The 22,753-nt window shown below is 50.1% G+C and overlaps 1 protein-coding gene across 3 annotated transcripts in view; it reads right to left on the reverse strand.

Annotated features, from left to right (window-relative positions):
• Positions 1-22,753, reverse strand: part of LOC144501245 (lysyl oxidase homolog 3B-like) — a 151,257-nt gene that overhangs the window by 11,581 nt on the left and 116,923 nt on the right. For all 3 annotated transcript variants that reach the window (XM_078224742.1, XM_078224733.1, XM_078224752.1), the window contains exons 8-11: positions 16,559-16,729; positions 13,869-14,034; positions 7,680-7,923; positions 4,139-4,254 (exon numbers count right to left, since the gene is read on the reverse strand). In XM_078224742.1, coding sequence (XP_078080868.1) covers positions 4,139-4,254; positions 7,680-7,923; positions 13,869-14,034; positions 16,559-16,729 — 697 coding nt within the window. The remainder of the gene's footprint in view (positions 1-4,138; positions 4,255-7,679; positions 7,924-13,868; positions 14,035-16,558; positions 16,730-22,753) is intronic.

Below are 22,753 nucleotides of genomic sequence, written 5' to 3' on the forward strand. Positions count from 1 at the left end.
TTAAACCCAAAATCTCCCAGTGTTAAACCTGAAATCCCCCAGTGTTAAACCCAAAATCCCCCAGTGTTAAACCTGAAATCCCCCAGTGTTAAACCTAAAATCTCCCAGTTTTGAACCTGAAATCTCCCGTGTTAAACCTGAAATCCCCCAGTGTGAAACCTGAAATCTCCCGTGTTAAACCTGAAATACCCCAGTGTGAAACCTGAAATCTCCCAGTGTTAAACCTGAAATCTCCCAGTGTTAAACCCGAAATCTCCCAGTGTTAAACCCGAAATCCCCCAGTGTTAAACCCGAAATCTCCCAGTGTTAAACCCAAAATCCCCCAGTTTTGAACCTGAAATCTCCCAGTGTTAAACCCGAAATCTCCCAGTGTTAAACCCGAAATCTCCCCCCCCCCCCCCCCCCCCCAAACAGCCCAAGGGAAGTGGAAGAATGGATATGTCAGGAGATACTGGATAGGTGCAGGAAATATAGGGTTGTTGTAGTGGGAGACTTCAATTTCCCTGGTATAGACTGGAAATCGCTGAGGGCAGGGACTCTGGGTGGGGAGGAATTTGTAAAATGTGTACAGGAGGGTTCGTTGGAACAATATGTGGACAGCCCGACTAGAGAGGGGGCTATACTGGACCTGGTACTGGGGAATAGCCCGGTCAGGTCTTCAAAGTTTTGGTTGGGGAACATGTGGCAAATAGTGACCACAATTCTGTTAGCTTTAGGATAGTGATGGAAAAGGATGAGTGGTGTCCCAAGGGTAAGGTGTTGGATTGGGGGAAGGCTAACTTTATTGGGATCAGGCAGAAATTGGCAGCTCTTGATTGGGAGAGGCTGTTTGAGGGTAAATCCACATCTGGCATGTGGCAGTCTTTTAAGGAACGGTTGTTAGGGCTACAGGACAAGCATGTGCCTGTAAAAAAGAAGGATAGGAAGGGTAGGATTAGAGAACCGTGGATAACCAGGGAAATTGAGGGACTGGTCAAAAGGAAAAGAGAGGCGTATGTTAGGTCCAAGCAGCTAAAAACGGAGGGAGCTCTGGAGGAGTACAATGAAAGTAGGAAAATACTCAAACGGGGAATTAGAAGAGCAAAAAGGGGTCACGAAATGTTCTTGGCAGACAGGATTAAGGAGAATCCCAAGGCATTTTATTCATACATTAGGAACAAAAGGGTTGTTAGGGAAAAAATCGGACCTCTCAGGGACAAAAGTGGGGAATTATGCTTGGAGCCCAAAGAGGTAGGGGAGATCCTAAATGAATACTTTGCGTCGGTATTCACAAAGGAGAGGGATGTGTTGACTGGGAGCGTCTCGGAGGGGAGTGTTGAACCATTGGAGATAATCTCCATTACAAAGGAGGAAGTGTTAGGTTTGTTAGAGAATATAAAGACTGACAAATCCCCAGGGCCTGATGGAATCTATCCAAGGCTGCTCAGGGAGACGAGAGGTGAAATCGTTGGGCCTCTGACGCAAATCTTTGTCTCGTCACTGGACACAGGTGAGGTCCCAGAGGATTGGAGGATAGCCAATGTGGTCCCGTTATTTAAGAAGGGTAGGAAGGATAACCCGGGTAATTATAGGCCGGTGAGCTTGACGTCCGTGGTGGGGAAGTTGTTGGAGAAGATTCTTAAAGATAGGATGTATGCGCATTTAGAAAGGAATAAACTCATTAACGATAGTCAACATGGTTTTGTGAGAGGGAGGTCATGCCTCACTAACCTGGTGGTGTTTTTTGAAGAAGTGACCAAAATGGTTGACGAAGGAAGGGCCGTGGATGTTGTCTATATGGACTTTAGTAAAGCGTTTGATAAAGTCCCTCATGGTAGGCTAGTGAAAAAGGTTGGATCCCATGGGATAAAGGGGGAGGTGGCTAGATGGGTGGAGAACTGGCTTGGTCATAGAAGACAGAGGGTGGTAGTGGAAGGGTCTTTTTCCGGCTGGAGGCCTGTGACTAGTGGTGTACCGCAGGGCTCTGTATTGGGACCTCTGCTGTTTGTGATTTATATAAATGATCTGGAAGAAGGAGTAACTGGGGTGATCAGTAAGTTTGCGGACGACACAAAACTGGCAGGACTTGCAGATAGTGAGGAACATTGTCAGAGGCTACAGAAGGATATAGACAGGCTGGAAATTTGGGCAAGGAAATGGCAGGTGGAGTTCAATCCTGATAAATGCGAAGTGATGCATTTTGGTGGGAATAATGTAGGGAGGAGCTACACGATAAATGGAAGAACCATAAAGGGTGTAGAGACGCAGAGGGATCTGGGTGTGCAAGTCCACAGATCTTTGAAGGTGACGTCACAGGTGGAGAAGGTGGTGAAGAAGGCATATGGCATGCTTGCCTTTATAGGATGGGGCATAGAGTATAAAAGTTGGGGTCTGATGTTGCAGATGTATAGAACGTTGGTTCGGCCGCATTTGGAATACTGCGTCCAGTTCTGGTCGCCACACTACCAGAAGGACGTGGAGGCTTTGGAGAGAGTACAGAGGAGGTTTACCAGGATGTTGCCTGGTATGGAGGGGCTTGGTTATGAGGAGAGATTGGGGAAACTGGGGTTGTTCTCCTTGGAAAGACGGAGGATGAGGGGAGACTTAATAGAGGTGTATAAAATTATGAAAGGCATAGATAGGGTGAACGGTGGGAAGCTTTTCCCCGGGTCGGTGGTGACGTTCACGAGGGGTCATAGGTTCAAGGTGAAGGGGGGGAGGTTTAACACAGATATCAGAAGGACATATTTCACACAGAGGGTCGTGGGGGCCTGGAATGTGTTGCCGGGCAAAGTGGTGGAGGCGGACACACTGGGAACGTTTAAGACTTATCTAGACAGCTATATGAACGGAGTGGGAATGGAGGGATACAAAAGAGTGGTCTAGTTTGGACCAGGGAGCGGCGCGGGCTAATTGTTCCTTGTTTCTCGTTTCAAGGCCTCATTCTATGATCATCTTGCTGGTGCCAGTACAGAGCGAGACTGCGGATAGTTGGGAACCTGTCTCGGGGGCAGGGAATTCATATGGTGTTCGTGGAAGTGGAAATGACTAGGGTTGGGAAGCATTTTCCGATCAGGGCCATTGTGATCTCCTGGACTCGTTTCGATCGCCTCATGGGGTCGGAGAGGAATTTCCCAGATTTTTTTTCCCCATATTGGCCCTGGGGTTTTTCACTCTGGGTTTTCGCCTCTCCCTGGAGATCACATGGTCTGGAATCGGGGGGTGGGGGTGAGTTAATAGGTTGTGATGAACAAAGCATCGTAGCTGTGAGGGACAGCTCGGTGGATAGGATATTAGGATGTAGATAGGCTGGAAAATTGGGCGGGGATCCTGGATTCAGGATTCAATCCTGGACCGGGGAGCGGCGCGGGCTTGGAGGGCCGAAGGGCCTGTTCCTGTGCTGTATTGTTCTTTGTTCTTTGTTGTTCTTTGTGTTAAACCTGAAATCTCCCAGTGTTGAACCTAAAATCTCCCAGTGTTGGACCAGAAATCTCCCAGTGATAAACCTGAAATCTCCCAGTGATAAACCTGAAATCCCCCCAGTGTTAAACCTGAAAGCTCCCAGTGTTAAACTGAAATCCAGGGCCAAAGTTGGGCCGAAGGGCCTGTTTCCATGCTGTAAACCTCTATGACTCTATGAAATCTCCCAGTGTTAAACCTGAAATCTCCCAGTGTTAAACCTGCCATTTCCCAGTGTTAAACCTGCCATTTCCCAGTGTTAGTCCAGCTGACTCCCAGTGTTAGTCCTACCAGCTCCTGTTGATAACCAAGTCCCTGGGTTAATTTTTCTGCCTCCTGGTGCCACTCCAAGTTCAGTTCCTGCACCCTGGGGCCGATGGGGAGGGGTGAGGGAGGGGAGTTGTGAGGGGTATGTTCGTGACCAGCATCATGCAGATTTTCCCAGGTGGATTTGACAAGATCTGTGCAGTATCTATCAGGGACCACCCCTCGCTCATTCCGACAGGCTCATGGAGATTTTGAATGATGTCACCGGGTGGATGCTGGGCCAGGATTAGCCTTGCTGCAAGAAAGGCTGGTTTCCATGGATACGGGTCAGCTTCCTGAAAACCAGCACTGTTACAGCAGCACAGGCCTGCTGGCAACATCAGTCAATGTCCAACTCTGTAACCCGACCTGCGAGAGAGAGAATGTCACTCACTGTCTTCACAATCGCTGTCCTCCAGACAGAAGCTGGCTTTGTGTCCCTCTGCCACCTTGCTGCCGTTCAATGTCAGGATATCATAATGAGTGAAGATGTCCATGCTGTGATAGTGTCTGTGGGAAGAGAGAGAGCGGCTCAGGATAAACTCATAATCCCAACCCACCCAGACTCAAATCCCAACCCACCCAGCCTCAAATCGAAACCCACCCAGCCTCAAATCCCGACCCACCCAGATTCAAATCCCAACCCACCCAGCCTCAAATCCCAACCCACCCAGACTCACTGCGCAAGAACATGGAGCCAGAGAATCCGTACAGTGCAGAGCTCAACAGGTCAATCAGGTCTGCACCAATTCTCTGAAAGAGCATCCCTCCGCCCAATCCCCGTAACCCGGTGCATCCAGCACAGCCAATCCACTGAACCTGCACATCTTTGGACTGGGAGGAAACCAGACGCAGATGCGGGAAGATCGTGCAGACTCCACACAGACAGTGACCCAAGGCCTGAATTGAACCCTCGTCCCTGGAGCTGTGAGGCAGAAGTCCAACAACCTACAGAGTAAAGCTCCCTCGACACTGTCCCCATCAAACACTCCGTCACCGATGCTATACACTAGATACATCGATGACATTTTCTTCCTTTGGACTCATGGTGAACAATCACTGAAACAACTCTATGGTGACATCAACAAGTTCCATCCCACCATCAGACTCACCTTGGACTACTCTCCGGAATCGGTTGCATTCTTGGACACACGCATCTCCATTAAGGACGGTCACCTCAGCACCTCACTGTACCGCAAGCCCACGGATAACCTCACGATGCTCCACTTCTCCAGCTTCCACCCTAAACACGTTAAAGAAGCCATCCCCTACGGACAAGTCCTCCGTATACACAGGATCTGCTCGGATGAGGAGGATCGCAACAGACACCTCCAGACGCTGAAAGATGCCCTCGTAAGAACAGGATATGGTGCTCGACTCATTGATCAACAGTTCCAACGTGCCACAGCGAAAAACCGCACCGACCTCCTCAGAAGACAAACACGGGACACAGTGGACAGAGTACCCTTCGTTGTCCAGTACTTCCCCGGAGCGGAGAAGCTACGGCATCTCCTCCAGAGCCTTCAACATGTCATTGATGAAGACGAACATCTCGCCAAGGCCATCCCCACACCCCCACTTCTTGCCTTCAAACAACCGCACAACCTCAAACAGACCATTGTCCGCAGCAAACTACCCAGCCTTCAGGAGAACAGTGACCACGACACCACACAACCCTGCCACAGCAACCTCTGCAAGACGTGCCGGATCATCGACACAGATGCCATCATCTCACGTGAGAACACCATCCACCAGGTACACGGTACCTACTCTTGCAACTCGGCCAACGTTGTCGACCTGATACACTGCAAGAAAGGATGTCCCGAGGCATGGTACATTGGGGAAACCATGCAGACGCTGCGACAACGGATGAATGAACACCGCTCGACAATCACCAGGCAAGACTGTTCTCTTCCTGTTGGGGAGCACTTCAGCGGTCACGGGCATTCGGCCTCTGATATTCGGGTAAGCGTTCTCCAAGGCGGCCTTCACGACACACGACAGCGCAGAGTCGCTGAGCAGAAACTGATAGCCAAGTTCCGCACACACGAGGACGGCCTCAACCGGGATATTGGGTTCATGTCACACTATTTGTAACCCCCACAGAGTTTCACTGGCTGTCTTGTCTGGAGACAATACACATCTTTTTAGCCTGTCTTGATGCTCTCTCCACTCACATTGTTTTGTTTCTTAAAGACTTGATTAGTTGCAAGTATTCGCATTCCAACCATTATTCATGTAAATTGAGTTTGTGTCTTTAAATGCTCTGTTTGTGAACAGAATTCCCACTCACCTGAAGAAGGGGCTTGCAGCTCCGAAAGCTTGTGTGGCTTTTGCTACCAAATAAACCTGTTGGACTTTAACCTGGTGTTGTTAAACTTCTTCCCATCAAACACTCCCAGGGCAGGTACAGCACGGGGTTAGATACAGAGTAAAGCTCCCTCTACACTGTCCCCATCAAACACTCCCAGGGCAGGTACAGCACGGGGTTAGATACAGAGTAAAGCTCCCTCTCCACTGTCCCCATCAAACACACCCAGGACAGGTGCAGCACAAGGTTAGATACAGAGTAAAGCTCCCTCTACACTGTCCCCCATCAAACACCCCCAGGACAGGGACAGCACGGGGTTAGATACAGAGTAAAGCTCCCTCTACATTGTCCGCATCAAACACTCCCAGGACAGGGACAGCACGGGGTTAGATACAGAGTAAAGCTCCCTCTACACTGTGCCCACCAAACACTCCCGGGACAGGGATAGCACGGGGTTAGATACAGAGTAAAGCTCCCTCTACACTGTCCCCGTTAAACACTCCCAGGCCAGGTACAGCACGGGGTTAGATACAGAGTAAAGCTCCCTCTACACTGTCCCCATCAAACACTCCCAGGACAGGTACAGCACGGGGTTAGATACAGAGTAAAGCTCCCTCTACACTGTCCCCATCAAACACTCCCAGGACAGGTACAGCACGGGGTTAGATACAGAGTAAAGCTCCCTCTACACTGTCCCCATCAAACACCCCCAGGGCAGGTACAGCACGGGGTTAGATACAGAGTAAAGCTCCCTCTACACTGTCCCCATCAAACACTCCCAGGACAGGTACAGCACGGGGTTAGATACAGAGTAAAGCTCCCTCTACACTGTCCCCCATCAAACACTCCCAGGACAGGCACAGCACGGGGTTAGATACAGAGTAAAGCTCCCTCTACACTGTCCCCATCAAACACTCCCAGGACAGGTACAGCACGGGGTTCGATACAGAGTAAAGCTCCCTCTGCACTGTCCCCCATCAAACACTCCCAGGACAGGCACAGCACGGGGTTAGATACAGAGTAAAGCTCCCTCTACACTGCCCCCATCAAACACTCCCAGGACAGGTACAGCACGGGGTTAGATACAGAGTAAAGCTCCCTCTACACTGTCCCCCATCAAACACTCCCAGGACAGGCACAGCACGGGGTTAGATACAGAGTAAAGCTCCCTCTACACTGTCCCCATCAAACACTCCCAGGACAGGTACAGCACGGGGTTCGATACAGAGTAAAGCTCCCTCTGCACTGTCCCCCATCAAACACTCCCAGGACAGGCACAGCCCGGGGTTAGATACAGAGTAAAGCTCCCTCTACACTGCCCCCATCAAACACTCCCAGGACAGGTACAGCACAGGGTTAGATACAGAGTAAAGCTCCCTCTACACTGCCCCCATCTCCTCTCTATTCCCTTGTCCCTCGTGTTTATCAATGCAATTGGCCTGACTCGGGGAGCTGACTCTGCCCAGTGCCTCTCGCCACACGAGCCCCCCTGTTTAGTTTCACAGATCTTGCTCGCTCTCACCGGCCTTTAATATTCTCCATTCACAGTTCCTGTTGAGTGTCTCTGACCACAGAGCTAACCACGGAGCCTTTTCCCAATCTGGCAATGCCTCCCTACTCTTACCCGTGACATTCGTGCCAAACCCAGGAGTGCCGGCCGGCCTTGGGTCTGAAGTCTGCCCGGCCGATGTTGTGAATTTCGGACGAGAAGCGGAGCAGCCGGCGGTGTCCGTAGGGCCAGTTGGCATTCTTGGCGGAGCTGGACAGGCAGTCCTCCTCGGCAGCACAGTACAGCATGTGCAACGGCCGGTCTTCAATGTACGCAGTCTGCTGCACAAGGCGCGCATCCAAAATCAGGTCAGAAGAGGCTGTGGAGACACACGGCATAAAACATTCAAAAGTTGGAACACTGGGCCAGAGCAGCACTGACAGACCACACTGGGCCAGAGCAGCAGTGACAGACCACACTGGGCCAGAGCAGCAGTGACAGACCACACTGGGCCAGAGCAGCAGTGACAATTCACACTGGAACACTGGGCCAGAACAGCAGTGACATCTCACACTGGGCCAGAGCAGCAGTGACAATTCACACTGGAACACTGGGCCAGAACAGCAGTGACATCTCACTCTGGGCCAGAGCAGCAGTGACAGACCACACTGGGCCAGAGCAGCAGTGACAGACCACACTGGGTCAGAGCAGCAGTGACAATTCACACTGGAACACTGGGCCAGAACAGCAGTGACAGATCACACTGGAACACTGGACCTGAGCAGCAGTGACAGATCACACTGGAACACTGGGCCAGCGCAGCAGTGACATCTCACACTGAGCCAGAGCAGCATTGACAATTCACACTGGAACACTGGGCCTGAGCAGCAGTGACAGATCACACTGGAACACTGGGCCAGAGCAGCAGTGACAGATCACACTGGGCCAGAGCAGCAGTGACAGACCACACTGGAACACTGGGCCACAGCACCAGTGATAGATCACACTGGAACACTGGGACAAAGCAGCAGTGACAATAACACTGGAACACTGCCAGAGCAACAGTGACAGTTCACACTGGAACACTGGGTCAGAGCAGCAGCGATATCTCACTCTGGAACACTGGACCAGAGCAGCAGTGACGTGCCAGATCACACTGGAACACTGGGCCAGGGCAGCAGTGACAGACCCCACTGGGCCAGAGCAGCAGTGACAGATCACACTGGGCCAGAGCAGCAGTGACAGATCACACTGGAACACTGGGCCTGAGCAGCAGTGACAGATCACACTGGAACACTGGGCCAGAACAGCAGTGATCGATCACACTGGAAAACTGGGAGAAAGCAGCAGTGACAGATCATACTGGAACATTGGGCCTGAGCAGCAATGACATCTCACACTGAAACACTGGGCCAGAGGAGCCGTGACAGATCATACTGGAACACTGGGCCAGATCAGCAATGATAGATCACACTGGAACACAACCAGAGCAACAGTGACAGATCACACTGGAACACTTGGCCAGAGCAGCAGTGACAGATCACACTGGAACACTGGGACAGAGTAGCAGTGACAGATCACACTTGAACACTGGGACTGAGTAGCAGTGACAGATCTCACTGGAACACTGGGACAGAGTAGCAGTGACAGATCACACTGGAACACTGGGACAGGGTAGCAGTGACAGATCACACTGGGACAGAGTAGCAGTGATACCACATTTAATCAAGAGATTGATTAAGAAGGGGAAAATGGAGTATGAAAGTAAGCTAGCAGGGAACATAAAAACAGACTGTAAAAGTTTCTATCAATAGGTAAAGAGAAAAAGATTGACAAAAACGAATGTCAACCCCTTACATTCAGAAACGGGAGAATTCATAACGGGGAATAAAGAAATGGCCAAGTAACTAAATTTGTCCTTTGCTTCAGTCTTCACAAAGGAAGACATGAATAATGTACCAGAAGCGCAGAGAGAAACTTGTTTCAGTGAGGAGCTGAAGGAAATCAGCATTAGTAGAGAAATGGTTTTGGGGAAATTGATGGGATTGAAGGTGGATAAATCTCCAGGTCCTGATAATCTTCATCCCAGATTATTTAAGGAAGTGGCCCCGGAAATAGTAGATCCACTGGTGGTTATTTTCCAAAATTTTTTGGACTCTGGAATAGTTCCTACAGACTCGGGTGGAGCTAATGTAAGGCCGCTTATTCAAAAAGGGAGGTGGAGAGAAAACGGAACCACAGACCGGTTGAGCCTAACGTCAGTACTGGGGGAGTTACTAGAGTCCATTATCAAGGATTTCATAACTCAGCATTTGGAAGGCAGTGGTATAATCAGACAAAGTCAGCATGGATTTACACAAGGGAAATTATGCTTGACAAATCTATTGGAACTCTTTGAGGATGTAACTTGTAGAGTTGGCCGAGGAGAGCCAGCAGATGTGATGTATTTGGATTTTCAGAAAGCTGTGATAATGTCACATAAGAGGTTAGTGTGCAAAGACTAAGCATATGGGATTGGGGATAATATGTTGGCAAGGATTGAGAATTGGTTAACAGACGGGAAACGGAGAGTAGGATGAAATGGGTCTTTTCCAACGTGACAAGGCGAGTCAGTAAAAAAAAAATGACTTCCTCCGGGCGAGAAAGCAAGTAGGCCCCAGTCAGCAGTGTCCAAGTACATGGCAGGGGAAGGATGAACAGAAGTTAACGTGAGGAGAAACAAGCCCAGCCAGTAATCATCATCGGATGTTTAAATCCCAGAAATCCAGGTTTTTTATATTTATTCATGGAACATGGACATCGCTGGTTGGCCAGCATTTATTGCCCATCCCTAGTTGCCCTTGGAGGGCAGTTGAGAGTCAACCACATTGCTGTGGGTCTGGAGTCACATGTAGGCCAGACCAGGTAAGGACGGCAGATTTCCTTCCCTAAAGGACATTAGTGAACCAGATGGGTTTTTCTGACAATCGACAATGGTTTCATGGTCATCAGTAGATTCTTAATTCCAGATTTTTTAAATTGAATTCAGATTCCACCATCTGCTGTGGCGGGATTCGAACCTGGGTCCCCAGGACATTAGCTGAGTTTCTGGATTAATAGTCTAGCGATAATACCACTAGGCCTTCATTTGTGGGTTAAGCAAAAGTTTTTTAAAAGCTTATTTATTAGTGTAGGCTTACATTAACGCCGCAATGAAGTTACTGTGAAAATCCCCTAGTCGCCACACTCCGGTGCCTGTTTGGGTAACACTGAGGGAGAATTTAGCATGGTCTATGCACCCTAACCAGCACATCTTTCGGACTGTGGGAGGAAACCAGAGCACCCGGAGGAAACCCATGCAGACACGGGGAGAACGTGCAGACTCTGCACAGACAGTGACCCAAGCTGGGAATTGAACTGGGTCCCTGGCACTGTGAGGCAGCAGCGCTAACCACTGTCCACCGTGCCACCCCAGGTCCCTGGCGCTGTGAGGCAGCAGTGCCACCATGCCGCCTCTAAAAATGAGGCAATCCAGTGGCACTTGCTCTCTGAGCTTAAGAACACCTCTGGACATCGCAGTCTCAATTAGAGAGGCCTCACCGTTGGGAACCGGCACGAGGATTCATATAATGGGCGCCACCCAGAGGAAGCCAACCCGACCACAGGTGTGCCACCGATGCCCAGAACAGGTGATTACCAGCTGACTGTTGGAGCAAGGACAGGGTTAGCCACATTGCAAGAGCTTATTGGAAGGTGATCAGGGTTCCCTGAACAGAGAGGCAGAAAAAGAACCTGGACACACATAAAAATTCAGCGGGAAGAGTTTATAACGTGGCTGACAAGAGCGACAGCAGACAGGAAGAGACATTTCAGGAATCTGATGAGGAGCTAAGACTGAACTTGTCCAAGGGGAATCACTGATTCTGGGTAAGAGTGATCAACAACTAAACCTGAGACTGAGAAAAGATTTACTAGGATGCTAACGGGACTTGATGGATTGAGTTATAAGGAGACGCTGGATAGACTGGGACTTTTTTCTCTGGAGCGTTGGAGGCTGAGGGGTGATCTTATAGAGGTCTATAAAATAATGAGGGGCACAGATCAGCGAGATAGTCAATATCTTTTCCCAAAGGTTGGGGAGTCTAAAACTAGAGGGCATAGGTTTAAGGTGAGAGGGGAGAGCTATAAAAGTGTCCAGAGGGGCAATTTTTTCACACAGAGGGTGGTGAGTGTCTGAAACAAGCTGCCAGAGGTAGTAGTAGAGGCGGGTACAATTTTGTCTTTTAAAAAGCGTTTAGACAGTTACATGGGTAAGATGGGTATAGAGGGATATGGGCCAATTGCGGGCAATTGGGACTAGCTTAGTGGTAAAAGCTAGGCGGCATGGACAAGTTGGGCCGAAGGGCCTGTTTCCATGCTGTAAATCTTTATGACTCTATAAAATGCATCAGCAGGTATTAGGTCAGATGACCAAAAGCTTGGTCAGAAAGATTAGGAAATGTCTTAAGAGAGAGAGAGAGAGAGGCGGGGAGGTGTGAGGGGGAATTCCAGAGCTTGGGGCCCAGGCAGCTGAAGGCACGGCCGCCAGTGGCAGAGTGAATTAAATCAGCGATGTTCAATAGACTAGAATTAGAGGAGTGCAGATATCGGAGAGTGTTTGTGGGGCTGGTGGAGGTTACTGAGATAGGGAGGGTTTGTGGGGCTGGAGGAGGTTACTGAGATAGGGAGGGTTTGTGGGGCTGGAGGAGGTTACTGAGATCGGGAGGGTTTGTGGGGCTGGTGGAGGTTACTGAGATCGGGAGGGTTTGTGGGGCTGGAGGAGGTTACTGGGATAGGGAGGGTTTGTGGGGCTGGAGGAGGTTACTGAGATCGGGAGGGTTTGTGGGGCTGGAGGAGGTTACTGAGATCGGGAGGGTTTGTGGGGCTGGAGGAGGTTACTGGGATAGGGAGGGTTTGTGGGGCTGGAGGAGGTTACTGGGATAGGGAGGGTTTGTGGGGCTGGAGGAGGTTACTGGGATAGGGAGGGTTTGTGGGGCTGGAGGAGGTTACTGGGATAGGGAGGGTTTGTGGGGCTGGAGGAGGTTACTGAGATCGGGAGGGTTTGTGGGGCTGGAGGAGGTTACTGAGATCGGGAGGGTTTGTGGGGCTGGAGGAGGTTACTGAGATCGGGAGGGTTTGTGGGGCTGGAGGAGGTTACTGAGATCGGGAGGGTTTGTGGGGCTGGAGGAGGTTACTGGGATAGGGAGGGTTTGTGGGGCTGGAGGAGGTTACTGGGATAGGGAGGGTTTGTGGGGCTGGAGGAGGTTACTGAGATAGGGAGGGTTTGTGGGGCTGGAGGAGGTTACTGGGATAGGGAGGGTTTGTGGGGCTGGTGGAGGTTACTGAGATCGGGAGGGTTTGTGGGGCTGGAGGAGGTTACTGGGATAGGGAGGGTTTGTGGGGCTGGAGGAGGTTACTGAGATAGGGAGGGTTTGTGGGGCTGGAGGAGGTTACTGAGATCGGGAGGGTTTGTGGGGCTGGAGGAGGTTACTGGGATTGGAGGGTTTGTGGGGCTGGAGGAGGTTACTGAGATCGGGAGGATTTGTAGGGCTGGAGGAGGTTACTGGGATAGGGAGGGTTTGTAGGGCTGGAGGAGGTTACTGAGATCGGGAGGGTTTGTGGGACTGGAGGAGGTTACTGAGATAGGGAGGGTTTGTAGGGCTGGAGGAGGTTACTGGGATAGGGAGGGTTTGTGGGGCTGGAGGAGGTTACTGGGATAGGGAGGGTTTGTGGGGCTGGAGGAGGTTACTGGGATAGGGAGGGTTTGTGGGGCTGGAGGAGGTTACTGGGATAGGGAGGGTTTGTGGGGCTGGAGGAGGTTACTGGGATAGGGAGGGTTTGTGGGGCTGGAGGAGGTTACTGGGATAGGGAGGGTTTGTGGGGCTGGAGGAGGTTACTGGGATAGGGAGGGTTTGTGGGGCTGGAGGAGGTTACTGGGATAGGGAGGGTTTGTGGGGCTGGAGGAGGTTACTGGGATAGGGAGGGTTTGTGGGGCTGGAGGAGTTTACTGGGATAGGGAGGGTTTGTGGGGCTGGAGGAGGTTACTGAGATAGGGAGGATTTGTGGGGCTGGAGGAGGTTACTGAGATAGGGAGGGTTTGTGGGGCTGGAGGAGGTTACTGAGATCGGGAGGGTTTGTGGGGCTGGAGGAGGTTACTGAGATCGGGAGGGTTTGTGGGGCTGGAGGAGGTTACTGAGATCGGGAGGGTTTGTGGGGCTGGAGGAGGTTACTGAGATAGGGAGGAGCGGGGAGGGATTTGAAAGCAAGGATGAACTAATCCACCCCAAGACACGGAGACGTCCTTACTCTCGGAACATATCACCCCAGCGGCAAAACGTGTCCCGGTCTTCTTGCATTTCACACTGTCTCCGTGGTTCTGACACTGACTCAGCGTCATCTCATTCCCAGTACACTTCACTCCACTCAGGACCATCTCCTTGGCACCAGTGTCGGCATCCCAGTACCAGGTTTCCTTGGAAACAACAGGAAGTCAGAGGTTAAGGGTGCTGGCATTCATCAGCCCTAGTTTCCAACACACAAATTGAGAAGGTAACTGAGTCCATTCAGCAACCCAGGTACAGGTCCAATCCGCCAATCGCCACCCACCAGTGCTGGAAGTTTCCATGATTCTATCACCCGAACACTGGGATGTGGCCCTCGGTGGATGCGACCAATCGCTATGGGAAACTACGTCCTCCCCAGAGTGAACTGGCACCCCCCCCCCCCCCCCCCCCACCACCACCACACACATGTTTGCAATGTGTTGTCTGGAAACCAAAGGTAGGACCATGGCATGGACTAATATTTCTCAGGTGTATGCCACACTGGGCATTCCCCGGTGTGAGAGAGAAATGGGAGGGAGAGAGTGGGAGGGAGGGAGAGAGATAGAGGGAGTGAGAGGGGGAAGGAAAGGAGAGAGAGAGAGACAGAGGAGGGAGTGAGAGGGGGAAGGAAAGGTGAGAGAGAGATAGAGGAGTGACCACTTGTGCCCATTACAGATACCCGATAGCTCAGTGCAGACGTTGAACCCGTGGCCCGGAGGAAGGAGCGAAGAAGAGGGGAAGGAGAGAGGTAGAGGGGAAAGTAAGGGGTAGGAAAGAAATAGACAGGAGTGAGAATGGAGGGAAAGGAGAAAGAGAGACTGAAAGAGGAAAAATGGGGGAAGAGGACTCCCCCAATAGCTCAATGCTGACCTTGAACCCGTGACCTGGAGGTTGTGAGTTCAAATCCCACCAGGGCAGAGAGTGAATTCAGAAAAGTCGATTACTTGTAGACTTGGACCAAGATATGAACTTGGTTCAGTAATGTCCTTCGGGGAAAGGGAACGCACTGTCCTCACCCAGACTGTGCTACACGTGTCTCCAAACGCACTCCAGGTGAGTGTGGGTAACTAGGGGCAGGCCTTGCCAGGGTCTCCTGCCGAGAAAGGCCTGACACTGACCACACTGTGATGTGGAGATGCCGGTGTTGGACTGGGGTAAGCAGTCTCACAACACCAGGTTTATTTGGTAGCACGAGCCACAAGCTTTCGGAGCGCTGCCCCTTCGTCAGTGACCACACTGCCCAGAGACTGGCTCCTGGTCTCATCCCCCCGGGGTATGGTTGCTTAGCCCTGCTTCCTGGTTTTCACTCACTCCTAGGCCGGAGCCAGCCTGTGGTAACATTCCCACCCTCCTCCAAATTCCGGGATGCAGGGTTTGAATCTGCTACGGACAGAGAGTTGGAGTCCAGAATTTCAGCTCAGTAAGCCAGGGTAAACTGCGTCTGGTGGGTATGATCTGTCCCCAACCAAACCCTGTAAGATCTGTCCTCTCCCACCCCCTGCTATTGCTGAGATGGTGCAAGGATTCACTATTATCACTCAGTTAATCAGTGCAAACTCTTCAAATACTCTTATCCATTGAGCGTGTGACACTCAGCCACTGTCTCCAGGAGTCTCGGGGTTTGAAGAATAAACCTCCCTGTCCTATCTCACTTGTACATTCAGGCCTTCCCTGCTCAGTCTGCTGCCTTTCCCAGGTTGTACATACCGTGACTGCGTGTAGGGAATAGCCCAGACCCAGCTGCCGACACACCACCATCGCTTCCATCGTGCTCCACCTGTCACTGCATATTATCCCCCACTTTTTGCCATGCAGAATTTCCACACGACCCTCGTAGGCCGTTCTCCCACCGACAATCCGGATCTGTGGAAAATTCTCACCATTTGTCAGCGCGCAGAGCCCTGCCCCACCCTGGCACCGTCCTCTCTCTCTCTCTCTCTCAGTCTCATTCTCCTTCTATCCATCTCTCACCCTCTCTTCTTTCTCATCCCATCCACTCAGTGCCCCACCCTCTCTCTCACTCCCTCTCGCATTCCCTCCCACCTTTCTCCTCAGTCTCTCTCATTCGTTCCTGCTCACACTCGCTCATATTTGCCTTCTCTATCTCTCAAGTTTCCTCCCCCTCTCCCATCTCACCCCCCCCCCCACTCAGTATCTCCTAAACTCTCACTCCACTCACTCCTATCCCTTCCCCTCTCCTTTCCCTCCCCTTCTTTACCTCCTCTTTCTCTCTCCTTTCATCCTCTTCACACTCTCCTCTATCTCTCTCCTTCCCCTCACTCCCTCCTCTCTCTCCTTTCCCTCCCTCACTCACTCCCTCCTCGCTCACCTTTCCCTTCCCCTCACTCTGCTCTCTCTCTCTCTCCTTTCCCTCTCTTTCACTCCTTCCTCTATCTTTCTCCTTCCCCCTCTCACTCCCTCCTCTATCTCTCCCTCCTTTCCTTTTCCTCTTACTCCCGCCTCTCTCTCTCTCCTTTCCCTCTCTCTTTCTCTTTGTTTCTTCCCCAGCCACTCCACTGAGTGTTTGACCTCTGACCCTGTCCCAGTGGTTTGAAAGGTCAGCCTACAGCCGTACACCCTGTCCGTGAAGTCCGGATCTAACAGAACGGAGGCAGATGAGCAGAGACCTGTACGGGGTGTGGGGTGCGAGGGAGACCTTCTAGACGTACATACTTGGACACCATGGTTGGCGTATCCGATACCCAGCTGCCGACAAACCACCATGGCCTCCAGAGTCCCCCAGGCATCTCCGCAGACCAGGCCCCAGTGCTGAGTTCCATTAGCTAGCGTCGTCAGAACCTCCACTCTGCCCTCGAAACGCGTCCGTCCTCCGCTGATCCGGATCTGCGAGCGTTAGGCGGATTAAGAGGTTAAGCTGCAGGCCGAAGGCTGGTTCACAGGACAGAGTATCGCAAAGGCAGACTCAGTGTTGTGTATAATAGTCACAGCCAAAGCCCGGTGCACACTTCAGACATTAATAAAGGAGATAGGGGCACTGGAGAAGGTTTACTAAGAACATTGACAAGAATGATGTCCAAATGACAGGGCCTATCTATCAAGATTATATTCACTAGAGTTTAGAAGAGTGAGAGGGGATCTCATAGAAACGTATAAAATTCTAACAGGGTTAGACAGGGTAGATTCTGAAAGAATGTTCCCGATGGTGGGGGGAGTCCAGAACTAGGGGTCATAGTTTGAGGATAAGGGGTAAACCTTTTAGAACTGAGGTGAGGAGAAATTTCTTCACCCAGAGGGTGGTGAATGTGTGGAATTCACTACCACTGAATGTAGTTGAGGTCAAAACGTTGTCTGATTTCAAGAAGAAATTAGTTATAGCTCTTGGGGCTAAAGGGATCAAGGGATATGGGGGATTAAGATATTGAATTTGATGATCAGCCATGATCAAAATGAATGGTGGAGCAGGCTCGAAGGGCCGAATGGCTTCCTCCTGCTTCTAGTTTCTGTGTTCTTACGAAATATCGAAGAAGTTGGAAAAGAGAAGTGATGGGGGGAAAGGTGGGGGCGTAACCTGAGAGAAACTTTTATTATTCTGAAATATTTGATAGGTTAAAGGCCGAGAAAATGCTCATTGATGGGGGAGCCCAGAATCAAGGGCCATCGAGATAGGAGAGTCATTGACAAATCCAGTTTCCAGGGTGACGGAGCTCAATGCCCAAGGGAGTGGCTGAGGTGAAGAACTGATATTGTTTTTATTTGTTCGTGGGACATGGGCGTCGCCGGCTGGCCAGCATTTATTGCCCATCCCTAGTTGCCTTTGAAGAGGCTGTTAAGAGTCAACCACATTGCTGTGGCTCTGGAGTCACATGTAGGCCAGACCAGGTAAGGACGGCAGATTTCCTTCCCTAAAGGACATTACAAAGAACAAAGAACAAAGAACAATACAGCACAGGAACAGGCCCTTCGGCCCTCCAAGCCCGCGCCGCTCCCCGGTCCAGGATTGAATCCTGAATCCAGGATCCCCGCCCAATTTTCCAGCCTATCTACATACCAATATCCTATCCACCGAGCTGTCCCTCACAGCTTAATGAACCAGATGGGTTTTTCCGACGATTGACAATGGTTTCATGGTCATCAGTAGATTCTTAATTCCAGATATTTTTTATTGAGTTCAAATTCCACCATCTGCTGTGGTGGGATTCGAACCCGGGTCCCCAGAGCATTAGCCTGGGTCTCTGGATTACTCGCCCAATATTCACAGGGAAGCTGGATAAACACACGAGGGAGAAAGGATGAGGAGGAATTTCTTCAGCCAGAGAGTGGTGAATCTGTGGAACTCTTTGCCGCAGAAGGCTGTGGAGGCCGGGTCATTGAGTGTCTTTAAGACAGAGATAGATAGGTTCTTGATTAATAAGAGGATCAGGGGGTTTATGGGGAAAAGGCAGGGGATGAGAAAAAAATCAGCCATGATTGACTGGCGGAGCAGACTCGATGGGCCGAGTGGCCTAATTCTGCTCCTATGTCTTATGGTCTTATAAAGGGATTGAAGGGTATGTGGATGGGGTGGGATAAAGAGGGAGGGGGGGGTGGGAGGAGGCTCGTGTGGAGCAGAAACACTAGTAAGGAGCAAATGGGCCGATTGGTCTGTTTGTGTGTTGCACGGTTAACCAACACAAGTCAGCAACTCGACTGAGGCGAGATACTAAAGAGATTCTCTCATCTCCCAGAAACATCTGGGGCAGCAAGAGGAGACAGTAAAACTGGCCTCAGTGCCGCAGTCCCATTGGCTGGGATAAAGGTTCTGAATTAAGGATGGGATCTGGGTAAGCCTCCTGTCAGCAGCGAAGCAGCTGCCCCCCCCCTGACAACCGCTCCCTTGGCTGAGATACTGCCCTCACACGATTCTAGGTGGGTCACAGAGGTCAGGGGTCAACAGACAAGTCTCTTCACCACAACAGGGACTGGGGAACAGCAGTGTGGCGTACAGGGTGAACACACTGTACAGATTATACACAAACGAGCAGTGAGTAAGCTCTGCAGATACCCAGTATCACACGGAGATACTGTATTGTAAAAGTGATCACCTTTTAATATTAATACACAATATTACTGCAGTGTTAGAGCAATTAAACCCAAAAAAATGTACAACCAGGAGGAAAAAAACAACAGCTTCCACACAGAGTAACAGCAGTAAGGGCTCCACAACTGAAAAACAGGAGGATTAGAGGAGTCAGTAACACAACCTGGGAGTGAGTAACAGAGGGTAACAGACACTGGGAGTGAGTAACAGAGGGTAACAGACACTGGGAGTGAGTAACAGAGGGTAATAGACACTGGGAGTGAGTAACAGAGGGTAACAGACACGGAGTGAGTAACAGAGGGTAATAGACACTGGGAGTGAGTAACAGAGGGTAATAGACACTGGGAGTGAGTAACAGAGGGTAATAGACACTGGGAGTGAGTAACAGAGGGTAATAGACACTGGGAGTGAGTAACAGAGGGTAACAGACACTGGGAGTGAGTAACAGAGGGTAATAGACACTGGGAGTGAGTAACAGAGGGTAATAGACATTGGGAGTGAGTAATAGAGAGTAACAGACACTGGGATTAATCTGTCAGGCGTGGCACTGACTGTTTCTTCCACTCTTTGTGTAAAGGCTCCATCATTAGAATGGTTGTGTTTGACTGTTACTATAGTATGAATGAGCCGTGTTGTGATTACTCCACATGCTTCCTTGCTGTCCTGTTTGTTTTCCCGCTGATTTCTGAGGGAGAATCCTCTCTCGCTGGTCTCACACAGCTGGTGTATACTCTTACCCTGTCCTCACTGTTATATCCCAGCAGAGAGAGAGAGAGAGACAGGCCTCATTGTTTGGAATTTTCTGGGAGAAATGGTCCCAAGAAGGAATCCAGTTAGTGTGACCCCCCCCATGGAGGGGAAATCCGGTTAGTGGGATGCCCCTCTGTGGGAATAGGCTGGAAGGAGCAGGAATTATGAAATCTAACCAGGAGATCGAGCTGTTTCACCCTCCTGCAGCCCCTAATCTGGACTCGGGAAACACAGAATAACCGAAGTTTCATTCATCCGATCCTCTGTCACTGCACACATCGCAAAGAGGTCAAACAATCCAAACTCTTAAACCCCACCTAAGTGTAAAAGTGAAGCAGATGGGATTGGGGAGAGTGTGTTGAGATGGATAGAAAACTGGTTGGCAGACAGGAAACAAAGAGTAGGAATAAACAGGTCTTTTTCCGAATGGCAGGCAGTGACTAATGGGGTACTGTGGGGATCAGTGCTGGGACCCCAGCTATTCACAATATTTATTAATGATTTGGAAGAGGGAAATAAATGTAATATCTCCAAATTTGCAGATGACACAAAGTTGGGTGGGAGGGTGAGCTGTGAGGAGGATGCAGAGATGCTTCAGCGTGATTTGGACAGGCTGAGTGTGTGGGGCATGTGAATGGCAGATGCAGTATAATGTGGATAAATGTGAGGTTATCCACTTTGGTAGCAAAAGCGGGAGATCAGACTATCTGAATGGCTATAAATTGAGAGAGGGGAATGTTCAAAGAGATCTGGATGTCCTTATGCACCAGTCACTGAAAGTAAGCACGCAGGTACAGCAGGCAGTAAAGAAGGCAAATGGTATGTTGGCCTTCATAGCGAGAGGATTTGAGTTTAGGGATAGGGATGTTTTGCTGCAATTGTATAGGGCATTGGTGAGGCCACACCTGGAGTATTGTGTGCAGTTTTGGTGTCCTTATCTGAGGAAGGATGTCCTTGCTATAGAGGGAGTGCAGCGAAGGTTTACCAGGCTGATTCCTGGGGTGGCAGGTCTGTCATATGAGGAGAGACTAAGTCGGTTAGGATTATATTCATTGGAGTTTAGAAGAGTGAGAAGGGATCTCATAGAAACTTATAAAATTCTAACAAGGTTAGACAGAGTAGATTCAGAAAGAATGTTCCCAATGGTGGGGGAGTCCAGAACTAGGGGTCATAGTTTGAGGATAAGGGGTAAACCTTTTAGAACTGAGGTGAGGAGAAATGTCTTCACCCAGAGGGAGGTGAATGTGTGGAATTCGCTCCCACAGAATGTAGTTGAGGCCAAAATATTGTGTGATTTCAAGAACAAATTAGAAATAGCTCTTGGGGCTAAAGGGATCAAGGGATATGGGGGGAAGGGGTTACTGAGTTGGATTATCAGCCATGATCAAAATAGAAACAGTACAGTGCAGAAGGAGGCCATTCAGCCCATCAAGTCAGCACCAATTCTCCAAACAGAGCAACCCACCCAGGCCCTAGCCCATAGCCCTATGTATTTTCCCTGCTAATGGCACTAACCTACACATCTAGGGACTCTAAGGGACAATTTAGCATGGCCAATTCACCCACCAGCACGTCTTTCAGACTGTTGAAGGAAACCAGAGCATCCGGAGGAAACCCACTCAGAGAAGGGGAGAATGTGCAGACTCCGCACAGACAGTGACCCAAGCCGGAATCGAGCCTGGGTCCCTGGAGCTGTGAGGCAGCAGTGCTAACCACTGTGCCAGTGTGTCACATTATGCCTGATGCAAATTCAAATCAGTTCAACCTGATAATTCAACAGGAAGTTGTTGAACATCAGAGGACAGACTCCACCTAACTGGACTTCCATGTGGTCTTATAACTGAAGCATCGGGGTAGTGGGAAGCATTGATGTCTAAAGGGACCTAGGTATCCTTGTTCATAAGTCACTGGAAGCTAACATGCAGGTTGTGCAACAAGTAATTAGGAAGACAAGTATTACGTTGCCCTGACCACAGGAGAATTTGAGTATGGCTGACTTAGTTCAATTGTATCAAATCTTTGTGGGAACATGCCTGGAGTATTGTGTAGTTTTGGGTCCTTACTCAGGGAAGGATGTCCTTGCCCTGGAGGATGTGCAGTGAAGGTTCACCAGTCTGATTCCTGGGATGGTGGGGTTGTCCAATGAGGAGAGAGTAAGGAAACTGGGTCTGTTTTTTCTCAAGTTCAGAACAATGAGAGGTGATCTCATTGAAACTTATAAAATTCTTACAGTGTGGGACAGGGTAGATGCAGAATGGATGTTTCCCCTGGATGGAGGGTCTAGAACCAGGGGACACTGTCTCACAATAAGGGGCAAACCGTTTAAGAGTGAGATGAGGAGGAATTTCTTCACTGAGAAGGTGGCAAATCTTTGGAATACTCTACGGAGCCAGCTCGAAGGCCAGACTAGCCTCCTCCTGTTCCTATGTTCTATGTTTCTAATCCCTCTCACCCAATCCCAACCAACCCCCGTCACTCAACAGACCAGCGAGAAAAGACACTACCTGAGGCTACTAACGTAACCAGTCCCACCGGGACCTGTTGCAGCAGTTAGTGATCACTGGGCTACAGCAAGGCAAAGCTTGAGGCAGAGAACCAGAAAATATACACTATAACCGAGTGTGTACACCTCAGAGTACATACCATAACCAAGAGGGTACACCTCAGAGTACACACCATTACCGAGTGTACACCTCAAAGTACACACCGTAATTGGGTGTGTATACCTCAGAGTACACACCATAACCAAGCGTGTATATCCAATGTATCAAGGACATACAATTTCAATTGTAAACTTGCGTCTTGTCCAAGATCATTGGATTCTGTTGAGTTACTAACAGTAATTATTAGTTCATTAGACAACAGCAAATATTTCACCATCACCAGAATCACAACACAATGGAGCTCACACAAAAAACAGAGTCACATAGCACCCATTAACCTCTTGTAGCTAGCAAGTGCTATATCATACTCAATCTACACTGTCCCCATCAAAGACTCCCAGGACAGGTACAGCGCGGGGTTAGATACAGAGTAAAGCACCCTCTACACTGTCCCCATCAAAGACTCCCAGGACAGGT

This window comes from Mustelus asterias, chromosome 1, assembly GCF_964213995.1.
Source record: "Mustelus asterias chromosome 1, sMusAst1.hap1.1, whole genome shotgun sequence".
Lineage (NCBI taxonomy): Eukaryota > Metazoa > Chordata > Chondrichthyes > Carcharhiniformes > Triakidae > Mustelus > Mustelus asterias.